General features: G+C 49.9%; 1 protein-coding gene across 1 annotated transcript in view; it reads left to right on the top strand.

Moving 5' to 3' along the window:
* The window catches only part of MYO5B (myosin VB), a 327,031-nt gene that overhangs the window by 277,174 nt on the left and 35,018 nt on the right, over nucleotides 1–14,839 (top strand). The window contains exons 23-26 of the mRNA XM_041727359.1: nucleotides 7,132–7,216; nucleotides 8,397–8,545; nucleotides 9,563–9,682; nucleotides 11,755–11,895. Coding sequence (XP_041583293.1) covers nucleotides 7,132–7,216; nucleotides 8,397–8,545; nucleotides 9,563–9,682; nucleotides 11,755–11,895 — 495 coding nt within the window. The remainder of the gene's footprint in view (nucleotides 1–7,131; nucleotides 7,217–8,396; nucleotides 8,546–9,562; nucleotides 9,683–11,754; nucleotides 11,896–14,839) is intronic.

The following is a 14,839-nucleotide window of genomic DNA, read 5'->3' as shown; positions in this document are numbered from 1 at the left end:
GACGCTCATGGGGTGCCTGCCTGTCAGCTACCAGGCTCTCCCCGGGGCAAAAGGAAACAGTTTTTTAAAGTCCTTCATATTCTGATGGAGCTCAAATATTTGGGATCATTACACAGATGGGGATCAAATACGAATTATCCATCATGCATGTGAAGAATAAAGCAGAGTGAAAGGGGATAGAGAGGAGCCTCCGGGTACAGGGAGAGGCTTGGCTTGTGGTGGCTGGAGACTTCTCCCTGGAAGACGCCTGAGTGGGGTGAGGATGAGCCATAAGCAGGTGATGAGGGCAACATCATGTGCACAGGCCCTGAGGTGGGAGTAGGCTGGGCAGGCATGAGCAGCAGGAAGCACAGTCAGTTGTGACTGAGCAACAGGGAAGGCAGGGGGTGCTGAGGTCAGCGAGGTGTAGTGGGGTCAGATCAGGAAGGGCCCCCTGACCCTGACAGTGACATTAACCATGAAGCATCTGGGGAGAGGAACAACTCTACCCTAGGCACCTAGGCACACCGTGCTCTCCTACCCTGAGCATCTTCCTATCACTCTTGCCTTGGGGACCAGTCATGTATGGCCTGCTACGGACCTTCGACATCACCATCCTTCATGTGTCGGCCTCCTGGACTGTCGGGACACATGGTAGCATAGTACTTAACAGCTGAGCCTGCACCTGGACTGCACAGGGCAAGGGCCGGCTATATCCCTACCTGGCTGTGTGGCCTGTGGCAAGGTCTCTAGCTTTTCTGTGCCTTAGTTTCCCTAAAAGCAAATACTGAGGGTACCCACATGTATCCCGTGTGAGTTCCAGTTTTATTTCTGCACAGTACTCGGTGCACAGTACCCTCTGCATGGTCTGTTCTTCCCTTCTCTCTCTCCTCTGCTTAGACCCCTTTCCCTCTGACTAGATAACTTCCCCCATAAAATAGTCTTCCTACTAACCTTACTCTCAGAACAGACAAGAAGCTGTGTCGAGACTTTGCAGAAGTAGCATTGTCACTGCCCAGGGCCGAGCGTGGAACTGTCTCCCAGACAGTTTGTGCGCAGCGTTGAGGAGAGAGGCCCCAGGACAGAGCGGCAGTCATGTGAGACTCTTCTGATAGGCATTGTCCAATAAGTTCGTCCAGCAGTTTTCTTCTAGAAACCTTGCTCTTGGCTCTTTCTACAATATAAATACCCAGCTTGAAAGGAGACAAAACCAAAAGCTTGGAGCTGCGCTCGTATTATAAAGATTAACTAGTAAGGGCAGTGGGGTTTTTTTTTTCTTAACGACTCTCTTTGAGGGGCACCTGATGGCTCAGCAAAGGCAGCTATTGAGCATGAGGCTGAGTATTTGTTTCATTTAACTTAAGGGTCTCAGCTGGATGGTGCTGGGATTCAGCCCCAGTGTCAGTTATGATGACCTGCCCTAAGTGGGACTTAGGAGACCCATAGGAGACCTTCCGGGTCATACTGCCCTCGCCCCACCCTACCTCAGCCCAAGAGAGAACTGGAGCTGCTGAAAGATGTTGAGTCCCCAGCCCTAGCACAGGTGGTGGTTATCACATGCAAGAGGGACGCAGTGGCCAGCGTCGGGGTTGGGTGTCTCTCCCTGTAGCCTGCATCCCTGACGCTTCCCAGAAGGGAGGCCACATAGCTGCAGAGGCTCATACCTGCCAGCAAAGTCCCATTGTGCTAACGAGCGGGAGGCCTGGAGGGCCAGCCGTGCCTGGAGACACGTGAGGGTCAGTGTCCTCCGGACTGAAGGGCTGGAGCGCGGGCAGGGAGGCAAGCGCAGCTCCCTGGGGCACTTGGACATAGGGCTCACAGCCACAATGCAGCTTCCTCAGAGGCCCACCCCTGTGATCGGAGCCAGAGGGAAGCAGTGCAGCTCTGGCACGCAGGCTATGTGGGCAGCTCGTGTCCCCGATCACGGTGACCTCTGTGGAGCTACGTGATCACAGAGCACACTCCTGGGATAGACGTGGCAGGTCCAGCCTCAGTGGCAGCGGCAGTCCCACCCTGCTGGCTGGGCATGTGGTGTCCCATCACACAAGGGTGGCCACCAACAGTCAGTGCTGTTGGGGGGGGCGCGGAGCAGCAAGGGAGCCTGGACACCAAGAGGAGAAACCCCGGTGAAGGGGGCGGAGAGCTCAGCAGGGGGAACAGGGCAATGCTCAGGTGGAAAGCGGAGGGTGGGAAGAAGCTGGGCCCCATGCAGCCCATGTTCAGGGAGGTGTGTGCAGTGGAGTTCACCCAAGGACATGGGGGGTAAAGCAATTTCCCCAATTCTCCATGCCCCCAGCCTTGTCTTTTCTGGGTCCTGTTTCCACACCCCACGTACCACCACACAACTGTCCTGTTCCCCCTCTGCACCGGGTCCTCCTCCACCCAGAGCTCCCAGGCTGCCGACGAATCCACACGTCTGCTTGATGCAGCCCACTGCCCTGGGACCTCGCAGAGCCTCCATCCATCCCTTGTTAGCTCTGTTAATGCTCCATGTCCTCCCAGCAGCCATTCTCAACAACAGGCAGTTTTGCCTACAAGGAACTTTTGGGCACGTCTGGAGACCCTTTGGGGGTCACGGCTGGGTGGTGGGAGCAGTGTGACTGGCATCTCGTGGGAAGGGCCAGCATCCCTGCTGATGATGAGGAATTACCCAGCCGAGTGTGGCAGTAGTGCCAAGGCCTGGAGCCCAGCCTGGAGGAATTGGCACGGGCCTCACGGGTTTGCTGCTGCTGCGTACCTATCTCTTGCACCCGTGAGGGGATGCACTCAGAGCCAGCTGCCTGGAATGCAGGGTGTTTTGCATCCCCAGCTCCTGGCAGAGAGTCATGTTGGGAAGTATCTGGTGGGTGGGCAATGGCCTTGTCTGGTGTCAGCCCTGGGGCAAGCACGAGTGTGAGCGTGGTAGGTGCAGCTGTCACAGCACTGCTGCTGCTCTCTCTACCTGGCCCTGCCCACTGCACTGGGCCACAGTCTCCACAGTCATTCATTAGTTGTGTCCAGTGTCATACGCACTAACTTGTTGGTGTCAGCAGCTCAGTGCTACCAGTGCCTGGCACATACCATTTTACCAGCCTTTTCTCATCTGAGGCCCGCAGGGAGGCAGAGGGTGCCCCTCGGCCTGAATGTCCACCATAGGGTTTATCACCTGCACGGCAGGCAAGGGCCCTGCAGGGTAGCCAGGTTGCTGCCAGGGTGACCCCACACTGCTCATGAGCTTGTCCCAGGAACTCTGAGTGCGACACCCCCCGGGGAGCTTGGGTGATTGAGGCCACTAGAGATTGAGGCCACCGAACGGAGAGAATGAGAAGCAGCAACACCGTGTGGTGGAGAAGGGATGGTTTCCCAGAAGGTTGTGATTTGGGGCCGCATCTTGAAGGCTGTTGAAAAGTGTGAGCCAGGACATGACGTGGGACTGTGTCAGGGGCTGCTGGGGAGAGAGTCAGAGCGGGCTGGAGCCTGGGTGGTACCGTGTATCTGCAACTCTCCCTGTGGAGCCTTGGAGTGCAAGCCCCATGCGGGTCCGTCGGTCCCTGAGCAGCGAGGCGCCTGGGGGTGGAGGGGTCACTGCCTCCCTGGGGAGTAGGGGGCAGGTGGACCTCAGTCCTGGACCCATCTTGTTGGAATTCTCTCCCAAGCCTTCTCACATGATGCTGAGCACTGGGGAGCTGCACTTGGACCCCAGCTCCGGAGGCTGACCTTGACCAGACTCAAGAATCCTGGGAACTCAGCCGTGGGGAAGGTGTCTGCCCCAGAGCCGGTGTCCCCAGGGCTGCTTTCTGGCCTTCACAGTCTCGGGGCTCTGGTGGAGATCAAAGGTGCTTCCCTGACAGGAGTGCAGGTGGGTCCACAAGGGATCTCCCAGGAGGTGGTCCCAGGAAGTCGTCTTCTCACCTCAGCCCCCGGGCCTGTTCCCTCCGGGACTCGTTGGATGCAGGCTGGCAATGGTGCCCCCCTTCCAGGGGGATTAGGAAATGACCTAAATAGCCGGAAGTGAGGCCTTGAACTGGGAGCCACCTGCTGGTCTCGGAGGTGAATCTATGGGGAAGACTCACACCCAAACCTGGGAGCCTGCCTTAGGCCCCTCTTTTTATCCTTTAGCACATTGAACACAGGGTATTGTGTTCCAACACAATTCTGTTGGAGAATTCCAACAGCAGGTTGGTGTATTTGTGGAATGGTTATTTAGGAGCTTTATTGAATATAATTCACATACTAGAGTTTACCTGTTTAAAACATACAATTCAGTGACTTAGGAAAAAAAGTTTTGCAACTACCACATTGTGTAATTTCTAAATATTTTTGTCACCCCCCCCCAAAAAAAAGAAGCAGCCTCTGTTAATAGTCACACCACGTTCCCCCTGCCCCATTCCCATCCCAGCCTTAGGCAAAACCACTAACCTCTCTGCCTCTAGATGTGCCTATTCTGGACATTTCCTATGAACGGAACTGTACTGCGTGTGACGTTTGTGACGGGCCTTTCTCACATATCATGTCTTCCAGATTCATCCATGTTGTAACGTAGATTAGTACTTTATTGCTTCTTATTGCTAAACAGTATTTCGTCATGTGAACATAACCATATTTTATCAGTCCTCTTGCAAACCTAGGAATTTGTTGATCTTGGGTTAAAATGCAATGTTCAAGGGACTTGCAAAGCTGCTGCACTGGTTTGTTTCATCAGCATATGAGAAATCTGATTTCTCCACGTCCTCACTAACATTTGTAATTGTCTTTTTTTTTTTTTTTAAAGATTTATTTATTTATTTATGATAGAGATAGAGAGAGAGAGGCAGAGACACAGGAGGAGGGAGAAGCAGACTCCATGCTGGGAGCCCGATGAGGGAATCGATCCTGGGACTCCAGGATTGCGCCCTGGGCCAAAGGCAAGCGCTAAACCACTGAGCCACCCAGGGATCCCTGTAATTGTCTTTTTTTTTTTTTATTATAACTATCATAGTACACATGAGGTGATAAATCATTGTGGTCTTGGTTTACATTTCCCTAATGATGTTGAACATCTTGTGAGCTTGTTGGCGATATAAAGAAGCATCTGTTCAATTTTTTTTTCTATTTCTTGATTGGATTTTTTTTTTGAGTTGTAAATACTCTATGTATTCAGCATCCAAGTCCCCTATCAGATAAGTAATTTATAAATATTTACTCTCATGCTGTGGGTTGCCCTTTCCTTTTGAGAGTACCCTTTGAAGCACAAAAGCTTTTAGTTTGGATGATGTACAACTTAAACTATTTCTTTCTTTGGTTGCATATACTTTTGATGTATTAAAAACCTTTGACTAACCCAACATCACAGAAATTTGCTTCTATGTTCTCTTCCAAGAGTTTTGTAATTTTAACTCTTATGTTTAGGTTTTTGATACGTTTTTAGCTTATTTTTCTATATGGTGTGAGGTAAGAGTCCAATTTTATTTTGTATGTGGAAACATACAAACATTGTCTCAGCCATGTATTAGACTCTTCTTTCCTCTGAATTGTTTTTCTTCTCTAATTGCCCTGGCTGGAATCTCACCAGCGCAACGTTGAATGGTTTTGGTGTGAGGAGAGACAGCCTTGTGTTTGTCCTGACTATGGGTGCAATTGCTATTAGGTGTTTGACCACAGAGCCTGATGTTGTGGGTGTTCACAGATGCCCTTTATCAGGTCGAGGAAGGCCCCTCCTATTATTCCTAGTTCATTGAGTGTTTTTATCATGAACATTTGGTAGCATGTCATTAAGGGGTTTTGCATCTGTGTTCACAGAGGATAGCAGTCTTTGGCTTTCTTGTGATGCCTTTATCTGCTTCTGGAATCAGGACATTCCTAGCCTCATAGAGGGAACTGAGCCAGCATTCCCTTCTCTCCTGTCTTGTGAAATAACCTATGCAGAATAGATGTTTTCAAGTTTTTGCTAAGTGGTGGAATGATTTTAAAAGTCTGTTTCTACTTAGTGCCCAGTGAAGATAATGTTGTAGAACCACCTATAAATATTGGTCAGCAGGTCTAGGCTGTGCCTGCTGCTCTTACTCCACATACATCATCTCATTTAATCCTGAAAGCAGCCCTGTGAGGTAAGTGTCAAGTTTCCCAAGAGCCAGAGATCTGTGGCTGTGAAGCTTAGTGTCTTTGCCTTAGGCCAGAGGTGCTGTGCTTCATGATGTGATTGCAGGTGGTGCTGCACTTGGTGGTGGCTCAGAGAGCCTCAGAGAAGTGGGACTCAAGTCTGGATGCCTGAATTAAGGGCCCGGGGCACATGTTCCTCTCCTCTTCCCGTCTGGTTTCTGCAATGCTCACCTCCTTACCTTTGTCACAAAGGCAGGGACACAATGTTGGTGGGGAAATGGCCTCGGTGGCCTCCTGCAAAATGAGTGTCCAGGGGGTCCAGAGAGTGCAGAGGCAAACTCCCATGTTACAAAAGATATAGACCCCTTTCTCATCCTCCTTTATGACAACTAATAATTTCTAATTCTCTTAGAACACTTCTGAATTGTCACATTTTTAAATTGGCACAGATATGTATTCCAATATGGAATAGCCAAAGATTTTCATTTTTTAGAAAGCTTGCCACACACTGTTCTAGTTCTTCTTCCTCTGGGCAGACCAGAATTGTTTCTTTGATTGTTATTTTCTTTTTGTGTCATTTTAGTAACACTCTCTTCGTGCTTCCTTTGGGGGCCTTGTCAGAAGCTGAACAAGCAGAATTGGCCCTCGTTCTGTAGCACCTGAACTGTGCTGGTCCAGGGAGACAGGCGAGGGCAAGTGAGATGAAGGCTGGAGATAATCCTTCATTGTGAGCCTTGGTGACACTCAGATTTGAGGGCTCAAAGTTTACCAAGACAAGCAGCCACATACAGGCAGTGAAAGCCTGTTGGTGTTGTTCCCTGCACATGGCATGTGAGGGTGGTGCAGACTTTGCATGAGGTTTTTGTGGCCACTGGAAGACCATGAAGAGGGATGAGCTCTTTTGTCTTCTTTTAATGGGATTTTTCTTTCAGTGTAACAGTTCTTACCTTGAAATGACAGCAGTTTGGGCTGACTTGATTTTCTTTAAAAAGAGCATTTAAACACCACCAGCTGAACGTCAGACCCCAGAAATGGAGCCTTTCCTTTGCCTACCTTCACGGTGCAAACATTTTCTCCCATTGCTCTCCCTTTCAGCAAGTTGCAGTCCTGGAGCAAGAAAATGCTCTCTTAAAAGATGAGAAAGAGCAGCTTAACAACCAAATCCTGTGCCAAGCGAAAGGTGAGTACCAAAGTGCTTGGTTTTTTCATTTTGGAGTTCAGTTTCCTTTCTGTGCCGATCGCCCCCTCAAACACTCCTAGTGAGAACGTCGTCAAGATGGTACATCGGAGAAAGGCCTTAATACATGGTCTTTACGACACTACTATGACTCTTGGTTTTAAGAGTTGAATGCGGTGAGACACATAATGGACAATGTGCATGAGATTTGGAGTCCAGGGACCTGCACTTGAAGAATGACAACCAAATGCTACTGCCTGGCTTTGCCCTCAATGACTATAGTCCTCAGTTTCTTCATCTGTAGAATGGACATAAAAGTCCAGATGTCAGCTGCGTGAAGGGCTTAGCGTGGTGCTCGACACATGAGCACCTAGGGGCTGTCATAACTGCCGTCTGTAGACTCTCGCATCCGTACATGTCTTGTGGTTTCTTCTACTCAGTGGGCCATCCATTAAGGTTTACCAAAGAGAACATCATGGGTCAGATCCCAGCAGATCTGCACCACTGTCAACCTCCATGTGCCATGTGGCCAAGGAGGAGCTGTGGCTCTCCACAGACCCCAGTCCTTGCCTGGCTCTGTGTGTTCCTTAAATCACTCCCCTCCTCCCATCCCTAGGTCTCTCCCGCATTCCATGGGAGGATGGAACCACCCGAGTGCATGGTCCTGCCCAGCGTGAAATCTTGACAAAAACTGACACTTTTTAATTTCCCCTTAATAATTATTTCCTTCTGGTATAAATAATTCTGTTCTGGTGTGGGGAAGCCCATCCCATGTGATCTGCTTGCCTTCTCTCCTTCAATCTCCTTACACTTCAGAACATGGAAGATCGGGAAATCAGAACAAATCTGGGAAACAAAACCTGGCTTCTTCCCCGGGGCATTGCCAGGGGTTCCCATGACAGGTGCCACAGGAGAGAAGTTGGTGGGTTAGGTGAGGGACTGTCATGTAGCCTGTCTTCCCCAGAAGCAGGGTGGGCTTTCCTCCTCAAGATTTAAGCCACCATAACTAGCTTCCCTTTGCTCTGCGGTGGGTGAGGTTGCTGGATAAGCTCATCAGGTGCCCACGGGAGGAGCTAGTCATGGGAAACCCTTTAAAAAGATGAATCAGAAAGTGTGAGTTAATACCCGGGAAGAGAATCCACTCAGAAAGCAAAACTACAGCTTTAGTGTGCTTGCTTTGCAGATGAATTTGCCCAAAACTCTGTCAAGGAGAATCTCCTGATGAAGAAAGAGCTGGAGGAGGAACGCTCCCGGTACCAGAACCTTGTGAAGGAATATTCGCGCTTGGAGCAGAGATACGACAACCTTCGGGATGAGATGACCATCATCAAGGCAAGGGGGGAAGTGTTCTTTCCAGCACCTCCTCTTGCCACTCCTGCCCATAGCTTTCACCTAAGAAGTAATGGGGCTGGATGAGCCTTCCCAGGGGTGGCTCCTTTTCCAATTTCAGGGGCTTATAAAGATCTCAGGAGCTTAAGGAGAATTCCACCCAGGTGTAACTGTCTTGTTACCTGTTCTGGGAAAACTTTTGAAACCGTGATGGGGGTGGGAAGTATTCTGAGCTCTGCGTCCCCAGTGTGTACTGCAGAGAGACCCACAGGGTCAATCATTTCTCCCAGGCTTTGATGAAACACAATATATATAAAAACATCCTATTTCTGCATTTGTCATTCTTTATCATCCCACATAAATGTTCCCTCCAGAAATGCATCTTCAAACAAGATTGATAAGTTAATTGCATAGAAACCAGGAAGAGATACTAAATAGGAACATATATAAATACAGCATTTTCTGACCAAGATGAGTTTTTACTCTCAAAGCCAAATCATATGCAAGGGGGAATAAAAGTATTTTTAAATGAATGGTATAAATGGTAACCTCTATTTCTAATATGCTTCCTATTCCATGAAATCGGTGGAGCACACGTTGAAGTATGGGGCCATTAGTGGCGGGTTTGCAACATTCTTCTCAAGGGCGGGGGAGGACCAATGACAGGACGGGCTCTGGGTACTTTCAGGGAGGTACGTGCTGTTTCCCTAGGACCTTTCAGAGACATTGGCCAAAGTGTTAGGAATTTGGGTCTCATTAGGAAACTAATTAGGGAACTCAGTCCTGCTGTGGAGTTCCCTTCTCATTGTCCTTCTGTTGGACAGATGACAGTAAGAACTGTGTCAGTGAAGTTTTTGTGAGAATAACTCCATTTAGCCCTTGTTCTCAGAAACAATGACACCTGTTCTTGTTGACAAATGAGGCAGATGGCCCAATTCTAGGATCTACTGACCTTTGGAAGGGAGTAGTTCCCATTAACCTTAGTTCATGATGAGGACTCATATTTTTCTCCTTCAACAGCAAACTCCAGGCCACAGGCGGAACCCATCAAACCAAAGTAGCTTGGAATCTGACTCCAACTACCCCTCCATCTCCACATCTGAGGTGGGAGACACGGAGGATGCCCTCCAACAGGTGGAGGTGAGTAAGGCAGGCTCCTGGCTGCTGCCTGTGCTCCCAAGAGGGAGTGGAGCTACTTGAGGTTTACCAGCCGTGTAGAGACATCCTCTACTGGTTGGCAGTGATCAGTGTGCCCAGGGGCTGCTTCCTCACAAAGGGGTCACGTGGACTGCGGTGGACTCACAATAGCCGGAGTCAACAGTTATTGTGCAAAGTATATATTACTGTTCACCTTGCCTCCTATCCAGAAAGAGAGGAAGAGGATAGATCACTGGTACTCACTCTTATAAAATTGAGAACCTATTGTAGAGAGGTAAAACGAGTGGCTTGAGAAGGAACAGCTTCGGGGAGCCTGAGGGGCTCAGTCAATCAGTCCTACTTGTGATTTTGGCTCAGGTCATGATCTCAGGGCATTGAGATCGAGCCCTGACTCCAGCTCCACTCTGGGCATGGGGTCTACTTAGATTCTCTCTCGCTCACTCTCTCTCTCTCTCTCCTCCCCTCTCCCGCTGCTCCTCCCTCTCTCTCTAATTAAAAAAAAAGAAAAGGAACGGCAGTCACTAAAATAGAAATTATCATTCCCATTTAGTATCACAGCACATATAGAGTATCCATAAATATGCAAGAAGATTTTTTTTTCCCCTGAGAAGCTGTATTAAACTCAGAGAGCAATTATTTGGAATATATGGAACCACAAATGTCTGCTGCATGACTACATCTTTGTCTCTAAATACTGTACCACACAGTGGACTTTGTAACCTGTGTGTGGTTTTGCCAAAGGTCCACGGACAATAATCTTTCCTCTGGCATTTGAGAAGAGGAAAATCACAAGCAGATAAAACCTCACGAAGCACAGGAGAGACACAGAGGAGAGACTGTCATAAAAACAAATGTGCTTTGACACGTCTTTGTGGCAGGCACTGTGGAGTGAGTCCTGGAGAAGTGGTCATCAAGCCAGAGGCTGTCCCTGCCCTCATGGGGCTTGCCTGGTGCAGGGTTGGGCAATGATCAGGTGATGAGAAGAGTTTGTGATACAACTGCAAACATTATTAAGTGTGAGAAGTATGATGGGAGGGACACAATAAAGATGGGGAAGGACAGAAAAGGAGGTGTTTGGGATCAGAAGGCGGTCTGCCATACAGGTCCATGTGGCCTGCTGCTGGCCTCGAGCACCCAGGAAGTGCCTCACACCTGTTGGCTTAAGGCCCTTGGTTTTATCATTGTAACCCCTTCCATCTGGGTCCCGGAGGTTCAAGGCTGAAGCCACTTGAGCCCCAGACATGCCACCGACACGTATCTGTGGCCTTTTCTGCACAGATCTAAGCACTTCCATCCGTGGACCTCATTCTCCAAGGAGGCCGAGGCTGGTTCTTGAGATTAGGGCAGCTAGCATGGTGCTGGCTAAGCAGGAACACTCATGAATTGCTAACCGAACCAAATTATGTTGCCACCCATGTCTATGCACATACTTTAAAAGTCCACATAGATATGCTTGTGTAGATACACACATTCGCACATGCACACCTACACACAACGGGACTCGGGGCAAACCCAGGCACGAGTCCAGGGGGAGAGGTCTGGGAAACTGATGCTCTAAGATCTGTGGAATACACGGGTTCTGTGACAGGCAAGTGCTCGTTCTGTTTCAACGTGCAATGGAGTGATGTTTAATAGCAGTTTGCGGGGATTGTAACCACGTGGAGTCTTCGTCGGGAAGCGTCAAAGCCCGAGGTTTACAATTGCTCTGGTAGAAGACCACTTCCATAAGCGAGCTCTTTTAAATTCCAAATAAAATGGCTGAGTCTTTATCTATTCTTGGAATGTAGGAGTGGTTATCTTAAGTGGCTCTCACAGGAATATAAATGGCCAAGACTCAGATGTTATCTAGACAGAAAATGAGCCTGGAGTGCCAACTTCACAATGAGAACAGAGGGTTGGTTGGCACTGGCTTTGCCTCTGGGGCGTGGACCGATGTCTGGGCGGAGAGAGAAGACAGGCAGCTGATAGCAAGGCAGGCTGTGAGCTGCTGCATGTCCCTTAAGGCACGGATGCTTCTGAAAACCCCTTCCTGGCTTTCTGTATTCCCCCTGAAGGACGTTGGCCTGGAAAAGGCGGCCATGGACATGATGGTCTTCCTGAAGCTGCAGAAGAGGGTGCGGGAGCTTGAGCAGGAGAGGAAGAAACTGCAGGTGCAGCTGGAGAAGAGGGAGCAGCAGGACAGCAGGAGAGTCCAGGTGCGTGCCGGGACTGCAAGCCTGCAGAGCAGCCCCGGGGTGCTGGTAGTGGACACCTCGGCACACTCCTCCCGGGGCTCCCACGACAGGCTGTGACCCCTGGGGTCAGGCGGGGCTGGGTTTCAGAGAAAAGCTGCTCTTCATGTTGGTGTTCTGTCGAGTCTTCTCAGCCTACAGAAGCCCCCACACCACCCCAGGTGGCCAGTGGGGAGGCTATCCCAAGCACCCCCCAGGGCAAGGGATTTCCAGATAGTAAGCCAGGGACGAGCCTATGGCACTGCCACCTGTCGCAAAGAGGATGGGATATGTGATTCAAGTATAAATCTAAGTCAAATATCAGTGAAGAAGGGCGCTTGCCCCTTCCTTGGAGGCTGGCACGGGCTTGAGTTTAGCTCCACCAGGTAGGGTGGACCGGGCGTGCGGTCGCTCACCCTTCCATCCCATGATTTCTCCCTGGCCTCAGCCCTGATGGCTACCAGAATCTTGGGTCTCCTTAGCATCTCTGGACAATCTCTGTCTCTGTCAGGGACCTGCTCAGCACTGTGCTAGGGCCAGGCCCAGAGTCAGTATTCAGCATGTTTATGAAATGAGAGGAAATAAAAATGTCAGAAAACTCCCTAGTTTTCATTGAGAAATGATCCAGGCTGGGAAGACCAGGGGCAATACAGGTTAAAAATAGAGGCATGTGCCGCATCGGGTACCGACTGGTGCTGTTGGAATGGACAGTGCCCACAGCCATTGGCAGAGATAAGGACGTCAGAGCCACGTGCTGTATTTGGGAGGTACAAGGACCACATCTAATGGGGCAGGAAGCCAATTCTCACGTGGGTCATGACATTGGCTGACCTCATGGTGGGTTTGTCAAGGCCTTCGCTCTGTGACAGGCCTGGTTTGCCTGTCATGGGTTCCACCCCCTTCCCACTGCCTCTGCCTCTACTCACCGATTCCTGTCAGTAACACCTGGCTTCCCTCTGCCTTCATCTGTGGTGTAGACTGTGGTCTGTGTTGCTAGAATATTCTTGGTGGTTCTCCTGAACACTAGGTGGGGAGGTAAGTCTCATTGGTGGACTTAAGTCTTGCAGGTGGATTAGATTCAGAGCAGAGAGTGAAAGGATTAGGTTTACAAAAGGCTTGGCCCGTTAGAAGAGAAGCTACCCTGCCAGGCGAGCACAGAACAAATATACCAAATGCCACGTCGAAGACACCAAACAGCACCTGACAGAGAAGTCCCCAGCCCACCCAGCTACCACTGCATGTTCACTCTTTAGGGTCCCCATCAGAGAATTGCTGAATGATCTTGAAATCTTGGCTCTGTTCTTTGTTTAATATTAAAGAAAAAAAAAAGCTATCCCTTTCTTTAAAAATAATCGCTGATCAAGAGTTATAACTATGGGCTTGCCCCCAGGCCTAAATGTATATTTAAGAAAAATCTTGTTTTTGACAGAGTTTCATAAGAAAGGCAAGAGTGGGGCAGGATATGGAAGGTGTGGAAACCCTCTAGTAGCGTCCTGAAACTGAGCTTGCAGAGATCCCATTGTTGGATCTGCCCCTGGTCCCAAGAGAGATCCTGAGCCACCTGGGTCTTTGCTTTGGAGAGAAGAGACCTGGGGTCTCAGTGATACGGAGAAGCCATCATGGGAGGAGGAGGGCAGAGAAGTCTGTAGGATGTGCCATCAGCATGAGAGGGATAGCCAGGCTGTCCCTGTATTTAACTTCCCGTCCATCTAGCTCCCTTTCCCTGGGCCTGGCAAAGTCACCTTTGCCGCCAGGGTGGTTCCAGCTGGCTGCCCACTTGGCAATGTAACTGCCAGTCCACCTTAGGGTGGCCCCCAGCCTGTAGGTGATCTCTGTGCTCCCAGAACAAATATACTGCACGGTTGTCTGTGGCCACGTGGCATGTCCACACTCCTGGCTGGCCTCCCCCTGCGGCAGCAAGTAAAGAGCTGACTGGGACTGCTGCTGGTGCCAGAGGGAGGGCAGAGGACAGGGACCTGGGCGGCAGCTTATAGGGCAGCAAGCCGTGTGGTCAGTGCAGCTGCCCTGAATCTGGGAGTGTCTGCGGGAGGTATCCCCTGACCCCCCTGTCTCCACCTGGATACACTGGACCCAGTGTATCCACCCAGCAAGGTGGCTTTCCCTTGGATGGAAGGTTGCAGACGCTGTAGATGATCTAATGAAGCACAGTCAGGTTTTAGCTCCAAAACCCATGTTCTTCAAGGACCGTCACCCACAGATTGAAATCACCCCAAGCACCCCATCTATGAAGGTTTTCCTGCCCCTTCTTACTGACATTTGAAGTCTAGTAACTGCCACATAGTTAGAGTCCTTGGTTCCCTGAATCCTGATGGGCTAGTGTGACAGCTGTTGCCGTCCACATCCCTCGGTGCTTACTGTCAGACAGTGGTCGCTGAGCACCATGGGCCAGCTGCCGGACTCCCCGTTGTAGGGTGACACTGAGGGAGCAGCTGGGAAAACACAATATACATGTGCACACACATCCCCAAAAACCTAAAAATAACTAATGTCCTCAATAACATGATTAGAGATTGACCTTCTTAATAAGTACACAGTGTTAGGAGCTAGTTTCCTCAGCTGCAGAAACAAAGTCCCACAAACGGGATGACTCAGACAACAAATTTATTCTCTTATTGAGGAGAGAATGGGAAACTTAAATTTTGGTTTAAGGTTTTAGCAGAACCGTGCTCCCTTAAAGCTTTTGGGGAATCTATTCCATGCGTCTCTCTGAGCGTCTGTTGTTGCTGGAAGACCCCTGACGTGGCTCCACAAGACTCCAGTCTCAGCCTCCATTTTCACGTGGCATTCCTGTGTGTGTGTGCCTGTGAGTGTGTGCAAGAGAACTCTCTTCTTGCAAGGGTACCATTAGGGCCTGTCCTAATGACTCCTCGTGATTGGGTTTGATCTGCCAAGACCCCATTTTAAATTT

The sequence above is a fragment of the Vulpes lagopus genome, chromosome 1 (genome assembly GCF_018345385.1).
Source record: "Vulpes lagopus strain Blue_001 chromosome 1, ASM1834538v1, whole genome shotgun sequence".
Lineage (NCBI taxonomy): Eukaryota > Metazoa > Chordata > Mammalia > Carnivora > Canidae > Vulpes > Vulpes lagopus.
The sequence above is the reverse complement of the archived record's forward strand: the minus strand, read 5'-3'. Positions and strand labels throughout refer to the sequence as shown.